The sequence below is a fragment of the Amblyomma mixtum genome, chromosome 2 (genome assembly GCF_055824585.1).
Source record: "Amblyomma mixtum isolate Tamu chromosome 2, ASM5582458v1, whole genome shotgun sequence".
Taxonomy (NCBI): Eukaryota; Metazoa; Arthropoda; class Arachnida; order Ixodida; family Ixodidae; genus Amblyomma; species Amblyomma mixtum.
In genome coordinates this window covers 259,423,998-259,439,329 of record NC_143013.1, presented here as the reverse complement: position 1 = coordinate 259,439,329, position 15,332 = coordinate 259,423,998, and the positions used below count along the sequence as shown (strand labels likewise).

Here is a 15,332-nt window from a genome sequence, read left to right as displayed (position 1 = left end):
ATGGCGAAGAAAGAGTCGGGACCAGTGTGGTACTTCTTCGAAACCCGTGACAGTATTCGTATTCTGATGGCCATTTATGGGGTGAGTAATGCTGCGTCCAGAAGTAAACGCGTTTTTTTTTTGGCACTCTTATAAATGATATCGCCGCGAACGTGTGTGTTCCGACGCCCGGCGAGAGGCGCGTAAGCGAGCAAATTATCAGGCCAGAGAAACGATCCTACCCTTTCTTTTCTTTTTCAGCAGAGCACATTTCCGTTGTGATCCATACCCCAGATATAGCTGCTATGCAGTTTTGGCGATAGCAAAGCAGCGATCAACATGTTAAGATGAGCATGCGTATGGTACGATGGTCTGTAGTAAAAACAGGGTTAAGCTCGCAAATGCATACGAAAAATGATGGGCGAAAATTTTTCACAAATGCTTTTCCCAAGATTGCCCATCGAAGTCTCTGAATTCTTTAGAGGTTGGTTCTCTTCTTTCATTCAAACTCCCAACTGTATAAAAGAGATAACCTGTCCTCCTATCTAAGCGGGAATGTTGGGTAGTGTACGCTATCACGTGCGCTGTGTTTAGCATGCCCTTCTGCATTAAAAAAATATCGGTTGCTGATGATATATTGACTGTTGGAACGGCGGGGATAGGATTCTGAGAAATTCAAAGCACATGAGAAGACATATAGAACAAGGCACAACGCTTGCCTCATCCTATCATTTCGTTCCTTCTACTATGCTTAAATTTTTTTCGGAATCGCACCATGCATAAAACAAGACGGATGTCGCATAATATTGAAAAAACCACGAGTGCAGGAGTGAACTTGTCGATTTATGTGGTCGCGACTGTTAGCTTATCGTTTTTCGCGGTATGCTGGCTATGATCCGCAATGCACTGCCGTTAGGGCGTGCACACGAGAGAAAGAAAAAAACTGGGGGCATTCTTAACATCATAGAGTTTCTTACTATTACCTAGAGGGAAAGCTGGCAGCCTGTCTAGGGAGTTTGCATGGAGACCCCTCGAGACCACTTCAGCCACCATGGGCGCTCAAAGCATCATGGGGCGGTGAGCTACTTGTTGCGGAACTTCAAAATTTGGCCAAAAAATAATGCAAGAATAAGCGCTATTCGATAATCAAGAATGTCCTAGCATTCAATATTCTGTCTGTAAATTGCAACAAACGAGCAGAAAAGCATTTAAGTGCAAAGTTCGCCCAAAATAAGGGATGGCTAGCTCTTCTATTGGCCCAGTGATGAACACTACAAAAACTAATATTTCGTAATTAACAGGCGCACTTTTAAAAGTAAATATATTTAAAAAAAATGTTGTTGCTTAAACACTATAAGAGGTTTTTAATGGCATTTCATAAAAGTAAAACCTTTTATTGGCGTCGTGTGTCGTCGCGTTTTCGCTACTATGGGTTTTGCACACTGCGTTCGCGCGAAAGTCGTCTGCGCACACACGAACAGCGTTTCCGGAATGAAACGTCTTAGTAGTGCCACTCCATGTTCCCGAAAATTTACGACTGTCTCGCAACAAGTAGCTCACCGCCCAATGATGCTTTGAGCGTCCATGGTGGCTGAAGTGCAGCGCCGCCAGCTTTTCCTCTAGGTAATAGTAAGAAACTCTATGCTTAACATGTCCTAACAAAAATGCAGTAGCATTTAATTGTCTGTCGGGGTGTCTTCAGTGTTTCATGTTCTTGCAATTTTCCTGCCAAATCTCCGGATGGAACCAGTTCTATTGAACTTATATGTTATGCATGAATCATCACCTTCTGGAATGGTCGGGCACCTTCCATTGGATCATTTTATGGGATTATACTCATCCGACTCACTAATGCACTTTAACTCATCTTCTGTGATGGGCCTACTTCAAGATTTTGGGGGGATTCTTAAGAATATTTGGGGGTGGGCCAAATACCAAATTTCCACGGTCCTCACGTTTTTTTCCCTTCGCGGTGCCCCTTTTAGCGGCAAATTGGAACCACGTGACTCTAGCGATAGCGGCTGCACCAGTTAATGGACCAGTCAGGAAATTTATTTGCCGAGAAGCCGTAATTTTATTTTGCTAAACGAAAGCCGAAATGCCATCGCAATAAAAAATAATGATCAAATATTCTGCGCACCCCCCCCCCCCCCCCCCCTGCGCACCCGCTCTTCTTCCTCCCAGCCAGAAGGTAAAAAGGGGGGGGGGAGGGGAGGCAAAGAAATTACGGGACAGCTGTGCCATGTGCGTATGATTGAAATCACAGTGAACTGCACATTCGCAGTTAATCACATTCCTCGCCGGAGTCTCGGATGTCACATCGGCAGTCGTCGTTGGCAGGAACACGGATTACCACAGTAAGCACTCGACACGCAGTCGACTTGATAACCCTGGAGAGCCCTACTGGTTCGAGAGCATCTCTCCAAAGCCAAGGGTGGGCGGGAGGGGGGGAGGCAGCATAGAGAAGAGCATCATGCTGAAATAGATGCTGGCCTTTGAACAAAGAGCGATAATGCATCGGGCGGGGCGTATTCATGGTGTACTGACCGGATTGTGAAGGCGTTTTCCGAAGCTTGGTGTCTTGTCCGCGGGAACGAGAAAAATTTAAACTACACGCACTGTCATTCACGTACAATTCAAACATAAATATCTTCCGCAGAGAGGCGCATGTACATTGAGGTGAAGCGCTGCAGAGCCTTACGCGATGCCACACCGATGGCAGATACTTACTCTCATGAAATACGCGTGATTTGGCTGCTTTAAATACCAGTTGAATCTCGTCGGAACGAAGTTGAAAGGGCCCGGCGATTACTTCGTTATAGACGTAGCTTCGTTATAGCCCGTGTCGACAGAGCTTCCAAGGGGAATCATCCTTCCTTCGTTATATCCATTATTTTGTTATAAACCACTTCGTTATTACGGGATTCGATTGTAGTAAATTGTCCGCGCAGGGCGACCCTACATCTGGATCATGGGCGGCACCTACGCTTCGCTCCGATTTATGACGCTCGGTGTCATCATCTATTGGATCGTAGCCGCGTCCAAGGTAGGCTTCCCGTCCTAACTTCTTCCGTACTTGTTAAGCCGGCTTCACCTCGATACTGCGTGCATTCCCATCGACGCAACAGGAGATTTTTGAATAAAGATATCCAGGAGCAGTTCGTTTGTTTTACGAAGCGGAACGTATGAAGCTTTATGGGCACAACAGGTTTTGATGTACCACTTACTTGTATATGCAAAATCGTGTATATTGCACAAAAACAAGGGTAGTGGTCATGGCAAGATCCTCAGCACCTTTGCATCGTAACTTCCCCGAGACATCGCCAAATGTTTCAGTAAAGCCTTCTATATCCGCCGTTTTATATTCATTCGTAATGGAGCATGTTATTTTCTCTGCGTAACTCTCTCATTCTTTTTTGCAAGTTCCTGTTGTGAGTCAAGGGAACAACTATACTCCTCATCGGCATACACGCGAAGCTGCTATATGGCTACTAAGCGAAGCTCCTATCACAAATGTTACTCTTGCAGGAAAACTCGTTCTTCCTCTGTAGCTCCGTGGCTGTTCCTTAATGTTCCTTATTACTTAGGGAGTAATTCCTCGTTTTACTAAAATCTGCTGCACCTTGAAAAATTCCCTCAAAATACTGAACTCTGCCTCTGTTCGCGTTGTTATGTGAAATCCAAAAGTAGTTGCTTTATTTTAATAAGAACCTGTTGTCACCGTATGCCATGAAAAAAAAAAAAGGGAACTCGAACGCAATCAAGTGAACTTGCTTTCCTTTTTTAACGAGCCGCCCCCTATGGTTTACGGAAAGTAAACTGGATTTGAATTCGAATTTGAGTATCTGTAGTAGTGCGCGTATGTGAACTTATACTAGGGTCAAGTTGACAAACTGCTCGGACATTTAAACATGGTTCTTCTCATATTGCGCTGCAGTGATACCTGTTTTCTCTCTTTTTAGTTTTTTTTTTCTCCTTGGCCCTGGTATCATTTGCTTCGCACTGCATTGGTTCATTTATCATTTACCACTGATCATTTATCAATGATCACGCACCCACTCCTACCTCGGTCGCCAGAAGGCAGACTGCAATGCTGAACGAATGAGAGGAGGGAACAAATAAATAAGTGGGAAATATTTACCCTTTCACCCAATCCCACACCACAGGGCAACATTCGCAGCATGAGGATCGGGTTCAACATCATCTTCGTGCGTGTCTTAGGAAACCTCCTCTACGGCTTGGGCTCCATCTTCTACGACACTTTTCTCGTGGTAAGCGAATTGGCTCCTGGCACGAAGAATTTAGCATAGCGCTACGACAGCAGCATAACAAGCGCCGTTTGATAGCGTTCATGTCACTTTAATTTGGTCCCCGCAGCATAACAAGCGCCGTTTGATATTGTTGATGCCACTTTATTTTGGTCCCCACCAATCAATCAATCAATCAATCAATCAATCAATCAATCAATCAATCAATCAATCAATCAATCAATCAATCAATCAATCAATCAATCAATAGGAATTTGTGTCGTGCGCAGGAACAGCGAACAGCTCACCCACTATCTTAGTGGGATGGTAAACGACTCTACATCAGGTGTTATTATATTGATGATAACTTAGGTGCGTAGCTATAGTTACAAGTACACACTGAAGGTGGCGGTTTAAAAGTGATAAATTCGGCACAGGCACTTAAGACTGCTCACGTGTGAGAATGCGAAATCATGTATGTATAACTGCACAAGTTAGATGAACAGATCAGTGTTCCGCATGCTTCCGATGCTGCCATGTCCAATGACTGCGAAGCCAGCGTGAGGACCATTTATAGCTTGGTTGCACTGTGTCGCCACCTGGATCCCCGGTGCACACTACTCTGGGCATGTTGACGTAGAATGACGATGCAGGCCCTACCAAGGGTAGGATGCTGGCGGGCGAGAAATCTTGATCCACATGTCCAAGCAATTCATGGTGCTCACATGCAGATGCGTTGGCCACAAAGACGCGTGAAATTCGGTGCCGTGCCAAAAGATGTTCTGATATCCTCCGAATTTTGTACCATAAACGGCGGACGCCGGATTTTGGTATACTTGGGCATATAATAGCATTCGCATTAAAATGAACGCTTTTCAATGCGAAAGCATTACTAGTCCGATTACGAGAGAAGCCTACGGCATGTGTTAGTGTTTGCACACTGAGATGACAGAAAATTCCAGGGATGGCAAGAAAAATAGGGTGACGTCATCAAGCGGCCGTAGGACGCACACAGCAAGCCGAGCACCGCCAGTTCAGACACGTTGTTCGTTTGCATGTACTCCCCACTGGCCGACCTCAATGTGGCGCCAGTTTTACCGACTACATTCGTACCGAAATTGGGACGGAACCATTTCTTGTACAGCGTTCCGGGTGGTGCCATACGATTTATCGTTGCGTATACAGGGTGTTTCACCTAAGACTTTCTGCAATTTTTAAAAATAAGCTATTTGAATTAGATGGGCGCTTCTTCTGGCATAGCATTGCCAGTGGTGTAGTACATCATAATGCAGCTAAGACGTGCTAACTAGCAGGCTTGTTAACTAATATTTAATAGTTAACTTTTAAACTATTACCGTTGGGCTCCTTAATTATTGAGAGGCATGTAGCGCACCGTAAGTAATGTCCATATCCGTTTTTAGAATTTCGAGAACGCGATTATCCTCGGCGCTGTGGCCCAACAAATTTTGGCTATTTCGACGAGTTAGGCTCACTGGAGAGGTTGCTTTGTCTGCAAGCTTCTCAAACCGCATGTATTTTGGCGCGATGTAGCCAAAATTTGTTGGGCCACAGCGCCGAGGATAATCGCGTTCTCGAAATTCTAAAAACGGATATGGACATCACTTACGGTGGGCTGCATGCCTCTCAATAATTAAGGAGCCCAACGGTAATAGTTTAAAAGTTAACTATTAAATATTGGTTAACAAGCCTGCTAGTTAGTACGTCTTAGCTGCATTATGATGTACTACACCACTGACAATGCTATGCCAGAAAAAGCGGGCATCTAATTCAAAAAGCTTATTTTTAAAAATTGCAGAAAGTCTTAGGTGAAACACCCTGTATATCTCACATGTGCTAGCCAAGTTGGAGGCTAGCTTGCGAGAGGCATTCGAACCGAGGACATCTGCACCTTGAATTGTAGGCCTTCTCAGACCGTTTACCTCTTGTCTTAAAGCGCGGCTGAGGTGTCCACAGAGATGCGAGACAGTTAATGCGCACTTTCGTTTCGTTAAAAACCAATTTTCGTACTGAAATTGTGATGCCACCGGTCGTCGTACCACGTTCAGGGTGGTGTCATGCGCGTGTATGTATGTGGGTGGCTGTCAGTGCACCCAGGGACAGAAATGATTTCGCATTCCCATGCGTAAGCAGTCTTAATTGTCTCTGGCGAATTTTTTTTGCGTAGGGGCAGCCATGTATGTGTATGGCCTATCTTTGAGACCGTTTCATTTCAAGGTGCCCACCCTGATAGGCCTTTTAGCACAACTGCAAGATCTTGAGATGAAGCGGCGCCACCGACTCGCGGTTTTGGTTCCGTGCCCACTTAACCACTTTGCGGTTTCGAAGTGTCTGCATGCCAGTGAGAAGGAACTCAGTTTCATACTGCTTGCTGTTTCTCATAATGGTTTGGTTCATGGTGGTTTAACGTCCCAAAGCGACTCAGGCTATGAGGGACGCCGAAGTGAAGGGCTCCGGAAATTTCGACCACCTGGGGATCTTCAGCGTGCATTGACATCGCACAATACACGGGCCTCTAGAATTTCGCCTCCATCAAAATTCGACCGCCGCGGCCGGGATCGAACCCGCGTCTTTCGGGTCAGTAACCGAACGCGATAACCACTGAGCCACCTCGGCGGCCGTGTTTCTCATAATGATGCGCTTTTTGTTATTAGATTTATGCACAATAACGAAGGAATATCTCATTGATTTTCGTCTAGTAAATATTTTTTCGTCGCTTCAAGGAAATAAACTCGCGATCTAACGTATGCCTTGCTCATAAGACCCCTTACCATTTCTCTCAGGTTAGGTTCCAACAGGTGCGGAGACAGAAGCCACTCTTGGAGGGGGCGGTTGTTTTACGAGGAGGAGGCTAGGGCGGTCCCATTTGAACCTCGAGTTTCTTAGACTTTTTTCTTCAAAAAATGGGGTTGGGTGTAGTTTTCCTATGTACACTTTCTCTCTTTATTTTTTCTGGCGAGAGGGGGAGGTCGACTGCCCTGGTTAAATCCATCCCCTGGTAGAAATTTATTTCTTTAAGAACCTCTTCACCGTTTGAGATATATTTAATTTTGATCTCCGATGTGTCATCATATTAAAGCGCAGTTTAATGGTGTGATTTACCTCTAGGCAGCGTCGTATTCAGTGAAACTCGCGGAATGCCACACCATTCTCATTGGTTCTGGGTCTAAAACGCTCTGTCGTCAGCCATAACTTTACAAAGTGATGATCGAGCACCACTGGCCGTGCCAGACTCCAGACGTTCGATTTTTTTAACTTTCAGTTGAAAAGACCACGAACCTAACATTGCCTAACAGCCCATCATCAGCAGCATCAGTTGCGGGAGCTGGTTATACGGAAGAGCGCGAAGTTAATATCGAAGTTTAAAAAATAAATGTTCAAAATTTCACTGAGAAGGACGAGGATTACACTTTCGAGAAATACAGTGGATGCCCCTCGGTTCACGCACTTCCGCCATTCTAGGCTTAGCCTCAATGACGGCTGTGACCTATTCTGATATTATTCGTCTATTTCTGGAAATTACTGAATGTCTTTATCAATTTCCTCTTTTGTGCGCAGAAAGACACTCTGGCTAGGCGGTACCGGCAAATCATTCATCCCGACCTCGTAAGTATTGTAAATGGAGCAAGCGAGGCAGGCATTCAGTATGCGGGGTTAACTGCTTCCGCCTCATTCGCCCTTATTTAGTGTAAGCAAAATTAAAGGGTCACACTCTGAAGACAACTCCACCGACCCTTTGATCTCCATGGAATCTTAAAGTTCGCCTTTTTGTGGCTGTCTTACATTTTAATCTGCAGAATATGACGCATTCATTGAAGAAAAATCAGAAGTTAAAGTTGGAATATCTTTCCGCATTGGTCTTATTCACATTCTTAACGTTGGCGGTGACGTCAAGTCTGTTGAGAATTATGTGATCGTGGTGTTGAAGAGGCGAATGGTTTGGCATCCATATCATGTGACAAGAATGGCATGCACACGGATGGTATGTATATGTATGGTATTATTGGCATGTATGGTATGTATACGGTATGTATGGCATGTATGATACACGTGATAATACAGTATGTATTGGCACGTGGGGTTTAACGCCCCGAAGCTGCGAAAGAAAGCTATGAAAGGCGCCTTGGAGAAGGAATTCGAATTTTTTTCGACCATCTGAAGTATTTAGTCCGTCACAACGCATAGCACACGAGTATTTTTTCACTTCGCTTCCTTATAAAAATAAGGCCGCTATGGCCGGGATTCTATCCCGGGACCTTGGTCTCAGGAACCCAAACGAGCCACGGTGCCAGGTCTGCCTTGTTTGGAACGCGTCAATAAGCAGTAAATCGTACGTGGAATTTAATGCATGTTTACTTTTCAAAGGCTGTCACCTAAACGAATGAGAGGACCGTGGCTGTGCTGGATTGATCTCTGCCACGTTATGTACTGCAGATGCGTACCGGAATATCAGTTGCAGAAGTGCTGTTTTTGCCTTTCTGCGGCGGAAAATTGGCAGCCACAGCAGGAACTCGAATCCAGAAACAACACTTTCAGACAGAAAGGACTAAATGTCTAAGATTTAGTCCTTTGGAGACTAACTGCAACCGATCACGTACCGCACCTCCCTGTTACTTCAGCATCCGCCTCGCAGGCGGGAGGCTGGTGGTTCGATCCCCAGTGTCGCCTGCTATCCACCGGTTCTCTCAGAGGGACAACCTTTCCCCTGGCCTGGTGCTCAGGTTAATTACTTACGTTACGTGCGGTATCGGTATACGGGGCGCTCTAAACAGGACAGTGGTGCCCACTGGTGCTGTGTAAAATGTAATGGCTGCAGAGGTACTTTAATTGTGGACCGTTCCCCAAGAGATTGATACCAGAACCTTCCTGAGAAATTCTTGACTGTTTTGATACTTCATATGTTTCCGGTACCTAGAAGCGGGTAAATAAAGGTAAAACATGGTTACTTTCCTTCGAACGCTTTTTCTCGAACGAGTGGATGCTCCACATTACTTATACTCCTGCGATGCGGAGCGTCCACTCGGCCACTCTTAAAGGAGGACACAGGACAAACAATGCAACATTGTACGCTACAGCGACTCCACCCATCTGCATGGAAGTGACTAAACAACGAGCGAATTCCGGGCGTTCACCTCTAATCTGAACGAAAAAACATAGCGCTGGAACAGGACACAGAAAGGTGAGGACAGGACGGGGCTACACACCTCGCTGGTGCTGTGCCGAACGTTATGGCTGTCATCGTGTACCCTGAGACTAACTCAGCGGCTATCAGTGTCATTACCACTCTTGCAATTTTCAGAGCCCACTAACATTACGGAACAGTCGTAGAGCCACCATCATTTAAATCAGTAACTCAGGCGCAGCAACTTCCGACCGGCCGTTGTAAGTCTAATTCCGCCTGCACAGTCACACCGCCGCCCACCCACCGCGGGGTGCCTGTAAAAAAAAGATGGCGGCTGAAAGGGAGTGGCCAAGGTCAAGTGCGTCTCTTGATTGTTCGGTCTTTCAGCGAAGTCAACGGCATTGTGGTGCATTGCGGTGTGACTTTTTTGGCATGACCTGCAGTCGGTGTCGGCGTAAACGATTGTCCGAGTACCCGAGCGAAACGCCACTTAGAAGGTGGTTGCCACAGGAGGATCTAGGGGGGCGGCTAGCAGCGTTGGCATGCACCTGCCAAAGCTGGTAATCGTAATCGTCTGTCAGTTGTTCACTTGGGGACTTTTTTTCAGGGGGGCGTTTTTTCCGGGCCGTATCTTCCGGGGACATTTTTTGCTTGCACCCCAGCCACACTTAGTTCAACTAAGATTTCCCAGTGGTGATTCGGTGATGCAGTTAGTCCCGTTTCATTTGATTTAGTCTCAGCGTGCGAAGAAGTCCACCGGTATTGAGTCATATCTGTGGCAGGGCAGAGCAATCAAGGCACATTAGATAGCGAAATGTTCACTCCAAAGGATATTTACTACTACCGGCTGAGAGTGCAGTTAAAGACAGCAAGAATTGGATGGAATCTGGTAATGCAGTACATAAATGCTGACGTATCGGTTTCGCACAATGAATCATCTCAAGCTCGTTCTTCGCAGGTACCGAAGGACGTCGTCCTTATTACTCTCCTTGCATGGACCGTGACTGAAGTAAGTAACGATCCTATCAACGCCGCATGAAACTCACCTAGTGATTCTACAACAAGCATTCCTCCTGTAATGGTCGGTCGGTCGGTCGGTCGGTCGGTCGCGTGTAGTCAACCAGGCAATATGCCTGTATAGTATCCATTCTTTATAATATGATAGCATTAGAAAATCTAACGGAGAAAAAATGCGGCCTCGTGTGTCATAACAGTCGCTGATTGGTCGAGGTGTGACGTCACAGTGACTTCATTACACCACGTGACGAGAAGATGTGACGTAAAATAGCGCCAACAAACCGGAGGTGAGGCCACTTCTGGCAAAGGCATCAACACCTTCTAATGGTATCGCAGTGGCAACGTATACTGTAGTTATGTGTCCCTCACATTTCTTTTTCCGCTCTTCTTTGGAGCGAGACCTCTACTCCCCGGGGTACAGCTTCCGATTTCGATAAAGGAGGCTATGGTATGAGACATTGACCTTCAATGCCTCTCAAGGTCAAACTGAACTTAACTGTGTGGTGGGATGGCCCAAGCTATGGTAGTATAACCACGTGATCACAGGACTATGACCATTGGGTACCTGACCTTGACATTGACACTTGATTTAAGACCCTGGAGGCCATGCTTAACAGAGCTTTCGCTAGTATAACTAGGTTCAAACCACGTTGAACCCAGCCACTTTTTTCAATTTCTTATTCATATAGCAGTTTTTTTCCCTGAAGATGAGTCCGCACCAGTCAACTCAACTTTATGCAGCTCCTGCATTGCAATTCTGTTGCGCTGTCCCAAGAAGTAATTATGCCTTCGTCTGCGCGCAGTGCATGATGCTGGACCGCATGAACCATTACGAGATGTACAGAGTGGGCGCGGAGAAAGCCCCTGCGGCCCATTCCCGAGCCGTCAGCCCCGCCGAGCTCCTGTCTCCTAGCGCTGCCTGGCCTCGGTCTGCCGTCACATCTCCCACGGGACAGCAGCTGCAGTCGGCGGCGGTATGCTCCCTTTTAAGGCGAATGGCTCATACTGTCGTCTGTTAGCAGAGGGTGTCACACCTTTGGCAGCGTTTAACTAGCGTTAACTCAGGAACTGAAAAAGATAGAAGAAAATGAATCGTTGCTTCAGATAGAGGAGGAAAAAATGAACCTAGAAGACAAGTTTGATTATTGTAGATTAATTAGTTCACTAATTATAGGTAAAAATGTTGAAATTGCATCGAAATAGCACGGATGTTGATATAGCCACGGAAACGATGTGACGGCACATCCACCGGAAGTCGTCATGGCATAGTGAAAATATTCACAGAATGGTCGAAAAAACGTCGGATTTGTGTCAAATTAGATGGAGAAATGTATAATTAAGCGTAATTAACACTTAAGATCCCCGAAAGATGTATAATTTGGGGATCGATATAGCCACGGGAACGGTGTGACGTCACATCCACCGGAAGTCGTCACGGCATAGTGTCCTCGGCTTTCGCCTCTAAACACTATAGTTGCCAAAGTGTACTCGCAATTTTCTTCTTGTGACGAGCGGTCTCGAGCCAATACGATGAGACGACGCTGCTTCAGATAGTTTTGATAGGTTTTATATTATCCCACGAAAGAAAGCTCAAAAGAACCATCAGAACCGGAGAATTGCAGTTCCTCCGCAATCCATTCGCGTTTAGATGAGATCTGGCAGGGTGTCCGAAGCATAGAGTAATAAGTAAGAGAAGTTTGCTTAAAGCAAGAGACGAGGTAGGAAGCAGACAATGCAGACAAGAGCATGGACTGATGAGATACTTCAAAGCGTGCAGGCTATTTCTTGCCACGCCGGGATACCCCACTCCATGGTATGCAGTATGGCCTTCCTGAATGCAAGAGCCCCCTTTTTGCACTATTAATTTTGCTTCTCTTAGGACCTCCCATGAAGGCTCATCAGTGGCGTAGCCAGAAATCATTTTCGAGGGGTGTTGTACGCCGCCGGTAAAAAAAAAAATAAAAAGAGCCTGCGTCCAAACAATATATTAGTCATCTTTCTGCTGTAATAAACCCGAATGGTTAGTTGTTCACTGTAACAAACGGGTCACTGTAATATCTGTATAATAAGAGCTTACACAGGACTCTGAAGAGTTGATTCGTAAAGAACATTCATTTTCTCAGAAAAAAAAATGCTCGTAGGAAAAATGACGGATATTTGCATTATTTTCGCATAATATATAAGAAGACACAAGCTTCTGCTCTACAACAAAGTCAGCAACTGCAAACGATTGTCATTTGTCAAAGCTTGTAGTCTATGCATGTGAATATGCACCCGGATGCAGAGGCGCTTTAGAAAAAAAAATTCAATTTTTATTTTCGTTATAGTTTATTATCATTTAAAGACAATGCAAAGGATTATTAAGTAGGCTGACGTGAATAGTTATGTTTTATTGGGTCAACTGTGCCTACAAATAAAAGGAGTGCCATACGTGCTATTAGAACAGCAACTACTTTGTCAACAAACCGACATTCTTATTTTCGTTTTCTCATTTTAATATATCGATTCGATGTGAATAGTACAGGGGGACGGGAGCCGAAAATAGGTGTTGGGGGGGGGGGGGGGGAGGCGGTGGTCAGAAAATTTATTGGGGTGTTCTGATATTTAAACACCTCCCCTGGCTACGCCCCTGAGGCTCATGTACTGTTATAGGCCTATTTTCTTCACTTCCGCTTATTCACATTTCAAGTTCGCATGGATAACACCGACACTAATAACCTGGCCTCCAACTCACATGTAGAGAGTACAGCTGTGTACACACCACAGGACCGTAAATACATCGGCGCTCCTGTGTCTTCCAGGTGAGCTTGGATTATGTTGTGTTCAGATGACGTACGTGGACTACTCTTAGAAGGCCAAGTATCCTGTCAAAGCTATCTTCTGCTTCTGCGCCTCCTACTACGACCTCATAATATTCTTCTGCCCTACATAGCACAAGAACTGGCTTCCAGGAATCGTTCATTCGCAGACTGCCAGCTTGTGCATCACAGCACGGTGCTAGGAAGTGGTCGGAAGCATTGGCCAGCAAACAGCCGCGGAAAAGTTCCAAGACTAACTTTATTTTGACCACGAAAAAAAAGGGGGGTTTCATCTTTTTAGTGTAGCGGTCGGCCGCTCTTGAAACGTACGCGCTTACCAAAAGAATTTTAGTATCATAACTTTATTGATGATTTTCGGGTTGGTTCCAAAAACGGACATACAAGCACATTTGACCAAAAGAACTTTGCACGTGCCGTCGTTTGCGCACTGCAGGCGTCCAGGGTGGCCAGTCCCACGGTGCTGAGCCCCTCCGCGGGAAAACCATGGGCGGGTGCAAGCAGGGCGGCAAGCCCGACGTCCCTGGCGCCTCCTCAGAGACCCTGGCCCCCCACGGACGTTCTGTCTCCTGCCCGCCGCGCCGTTTCTGCTGCACCCAGTCGCGTGGGCAGCCCCACCGTCGCCTACGCCCCCAACAAGTGACTGCGTCCCTCGACAAGAGCCCCTTTGAGGCTGGTCTCCCCTGGCTTTGCTCGTGCACCCTTCCACGAGCGCATTACCTGTTTAGACAACCTTGCAACTCCAAATACATCGTTTTAACACCTGCATTCACTGTCTGAATACGCCAGTGTTGAAAAGGAGCTCCCTGAAGTGAAGGCATCGTAGGAAGGGAAACAGCGCTCTGGACAGGACGTAGACTATGGCGGACATACATAGAGAGACAGAAGAGGGTAATACACACTATTAAGTTTCAATACACAGGCCCAGTCGGGGATTAAACGATGACAGTTCTCAGTAGCATGTGCTTTGGCGTTAATCTGTTCTGTTTGCACCGAGCGACCGAGTGAGCGAGCCCTAAGGAGTTGAGATGAATGAAGGAACTAATAAAAGATTTATAGGGAGAGAACTGCCCTTCGAACAGCAGCCGCTGTGGAGGTGGAGTGGGTGAGTAGGGTGGTCAGGGGAGAGGAGAGAGCAGAGGTCACCTTTAGGTGCTACGAGTCGGACCGGCGTCGACTAAAACCCTTAAATATGCGGGGAAGCGAGCGGCAAAGGTTTGTAGAAAGTCCGAAATTTCTCGCAATCAGGCATGTAGACGAATGGGAGTAACGAGAGTTTCTGAGTCGCCGATCGAGTCTTGCTGTTTAATTAAACGTCATTCATGCCGTGATTAGGAACGAGCTGAACGGGGCGGGACATCCGCGAAAGGGCAAAGAACAAAACGGGAACTGAAAGTGTTTATTCTGTCATTGGAAATACAGTCGGCTATCGATAAACAGAACTCGAAGGAAGACAAAAATGTGTATGAAGTATTTCACACGGCCGCTCTGCGCATGCATGCCAGCTTCTCATACACTGCTTTCTTCACACTCCAGTGGTTAAAAAATGGCTGAGGCTTAGCTAAGGTTAAGCCTAGTCAGATGCGAAGCATATTGATGGCTAGGCTTGGTAATACATGACTTTCCTTGGTTGACGTTCATCCCGCTCTTCATCGGTCTCTGTGGCACGTTGAAGCTTTCGCTTCTCGTTCAAATCAGCCCTGCTTCTAGGCGGCATCCCAACACCTGGCCGCCTCGTAATTGCCCGGAGAGCGAGGCAAGCTCAGCTTTATACCGCTGCTGTAGCGTCACGTGGTCAGCTGCAGCGCCTCTGATGCGGAGCGTCCACCGCCGCGGCCGACCGCGCGAGCCGGCAGCCCATCTCTCCTCTGCTGTGACGTCATGTTGTCACGTGGTCAGCCGCCGCGCCTCTGATGTGGAGCCTCCACCGCCGCGGCCGACCGCGCGAGCCGGCAGCCCATCTCTCCTCTGCTGTGACGTCATGTTGTCACGTGGTGTCACGTGGTCACGCTAAAGGTCAATGGTAGCTCCACCGCCGCGCTCGACGGGCTGCAGTGTAGCTCTAGTAATATGCTTCGCATAAAAAGAAATTGGAGGGGACACTCAAGCTCCGCCTTAAGGGCATAACGCGAT

General features: G+C 46.6%; 1 protein-coding gene across 1 annotated transcript; it reads left to right on the top strand.

Annotated features, from left to right (window-relative positions):
* LOC149363710 (uncharacterized) lies at positions 1-13,842 on the top strand. The gene is made up of 8 exons (XM_089569969.1): positions 1-81; positions 2,264-2,336; positions 2,931-3,025; positions 4,146-4,250; positions 7,803-7,850; positions 10,325-10,375; positions 11,187-11,357; positions 13,636-13,842. The coding sequence occupies exons 1-8, from the start codon at positions 1-3 to the stop codon at positions 13,840-13,842; spliced, it is 831 nt and encodes a 276-aa protein (XP_089426095.1).
* The last annotated feature ends 1,490 nt before the right edge of the window (positions 13,843-15,332 follow it).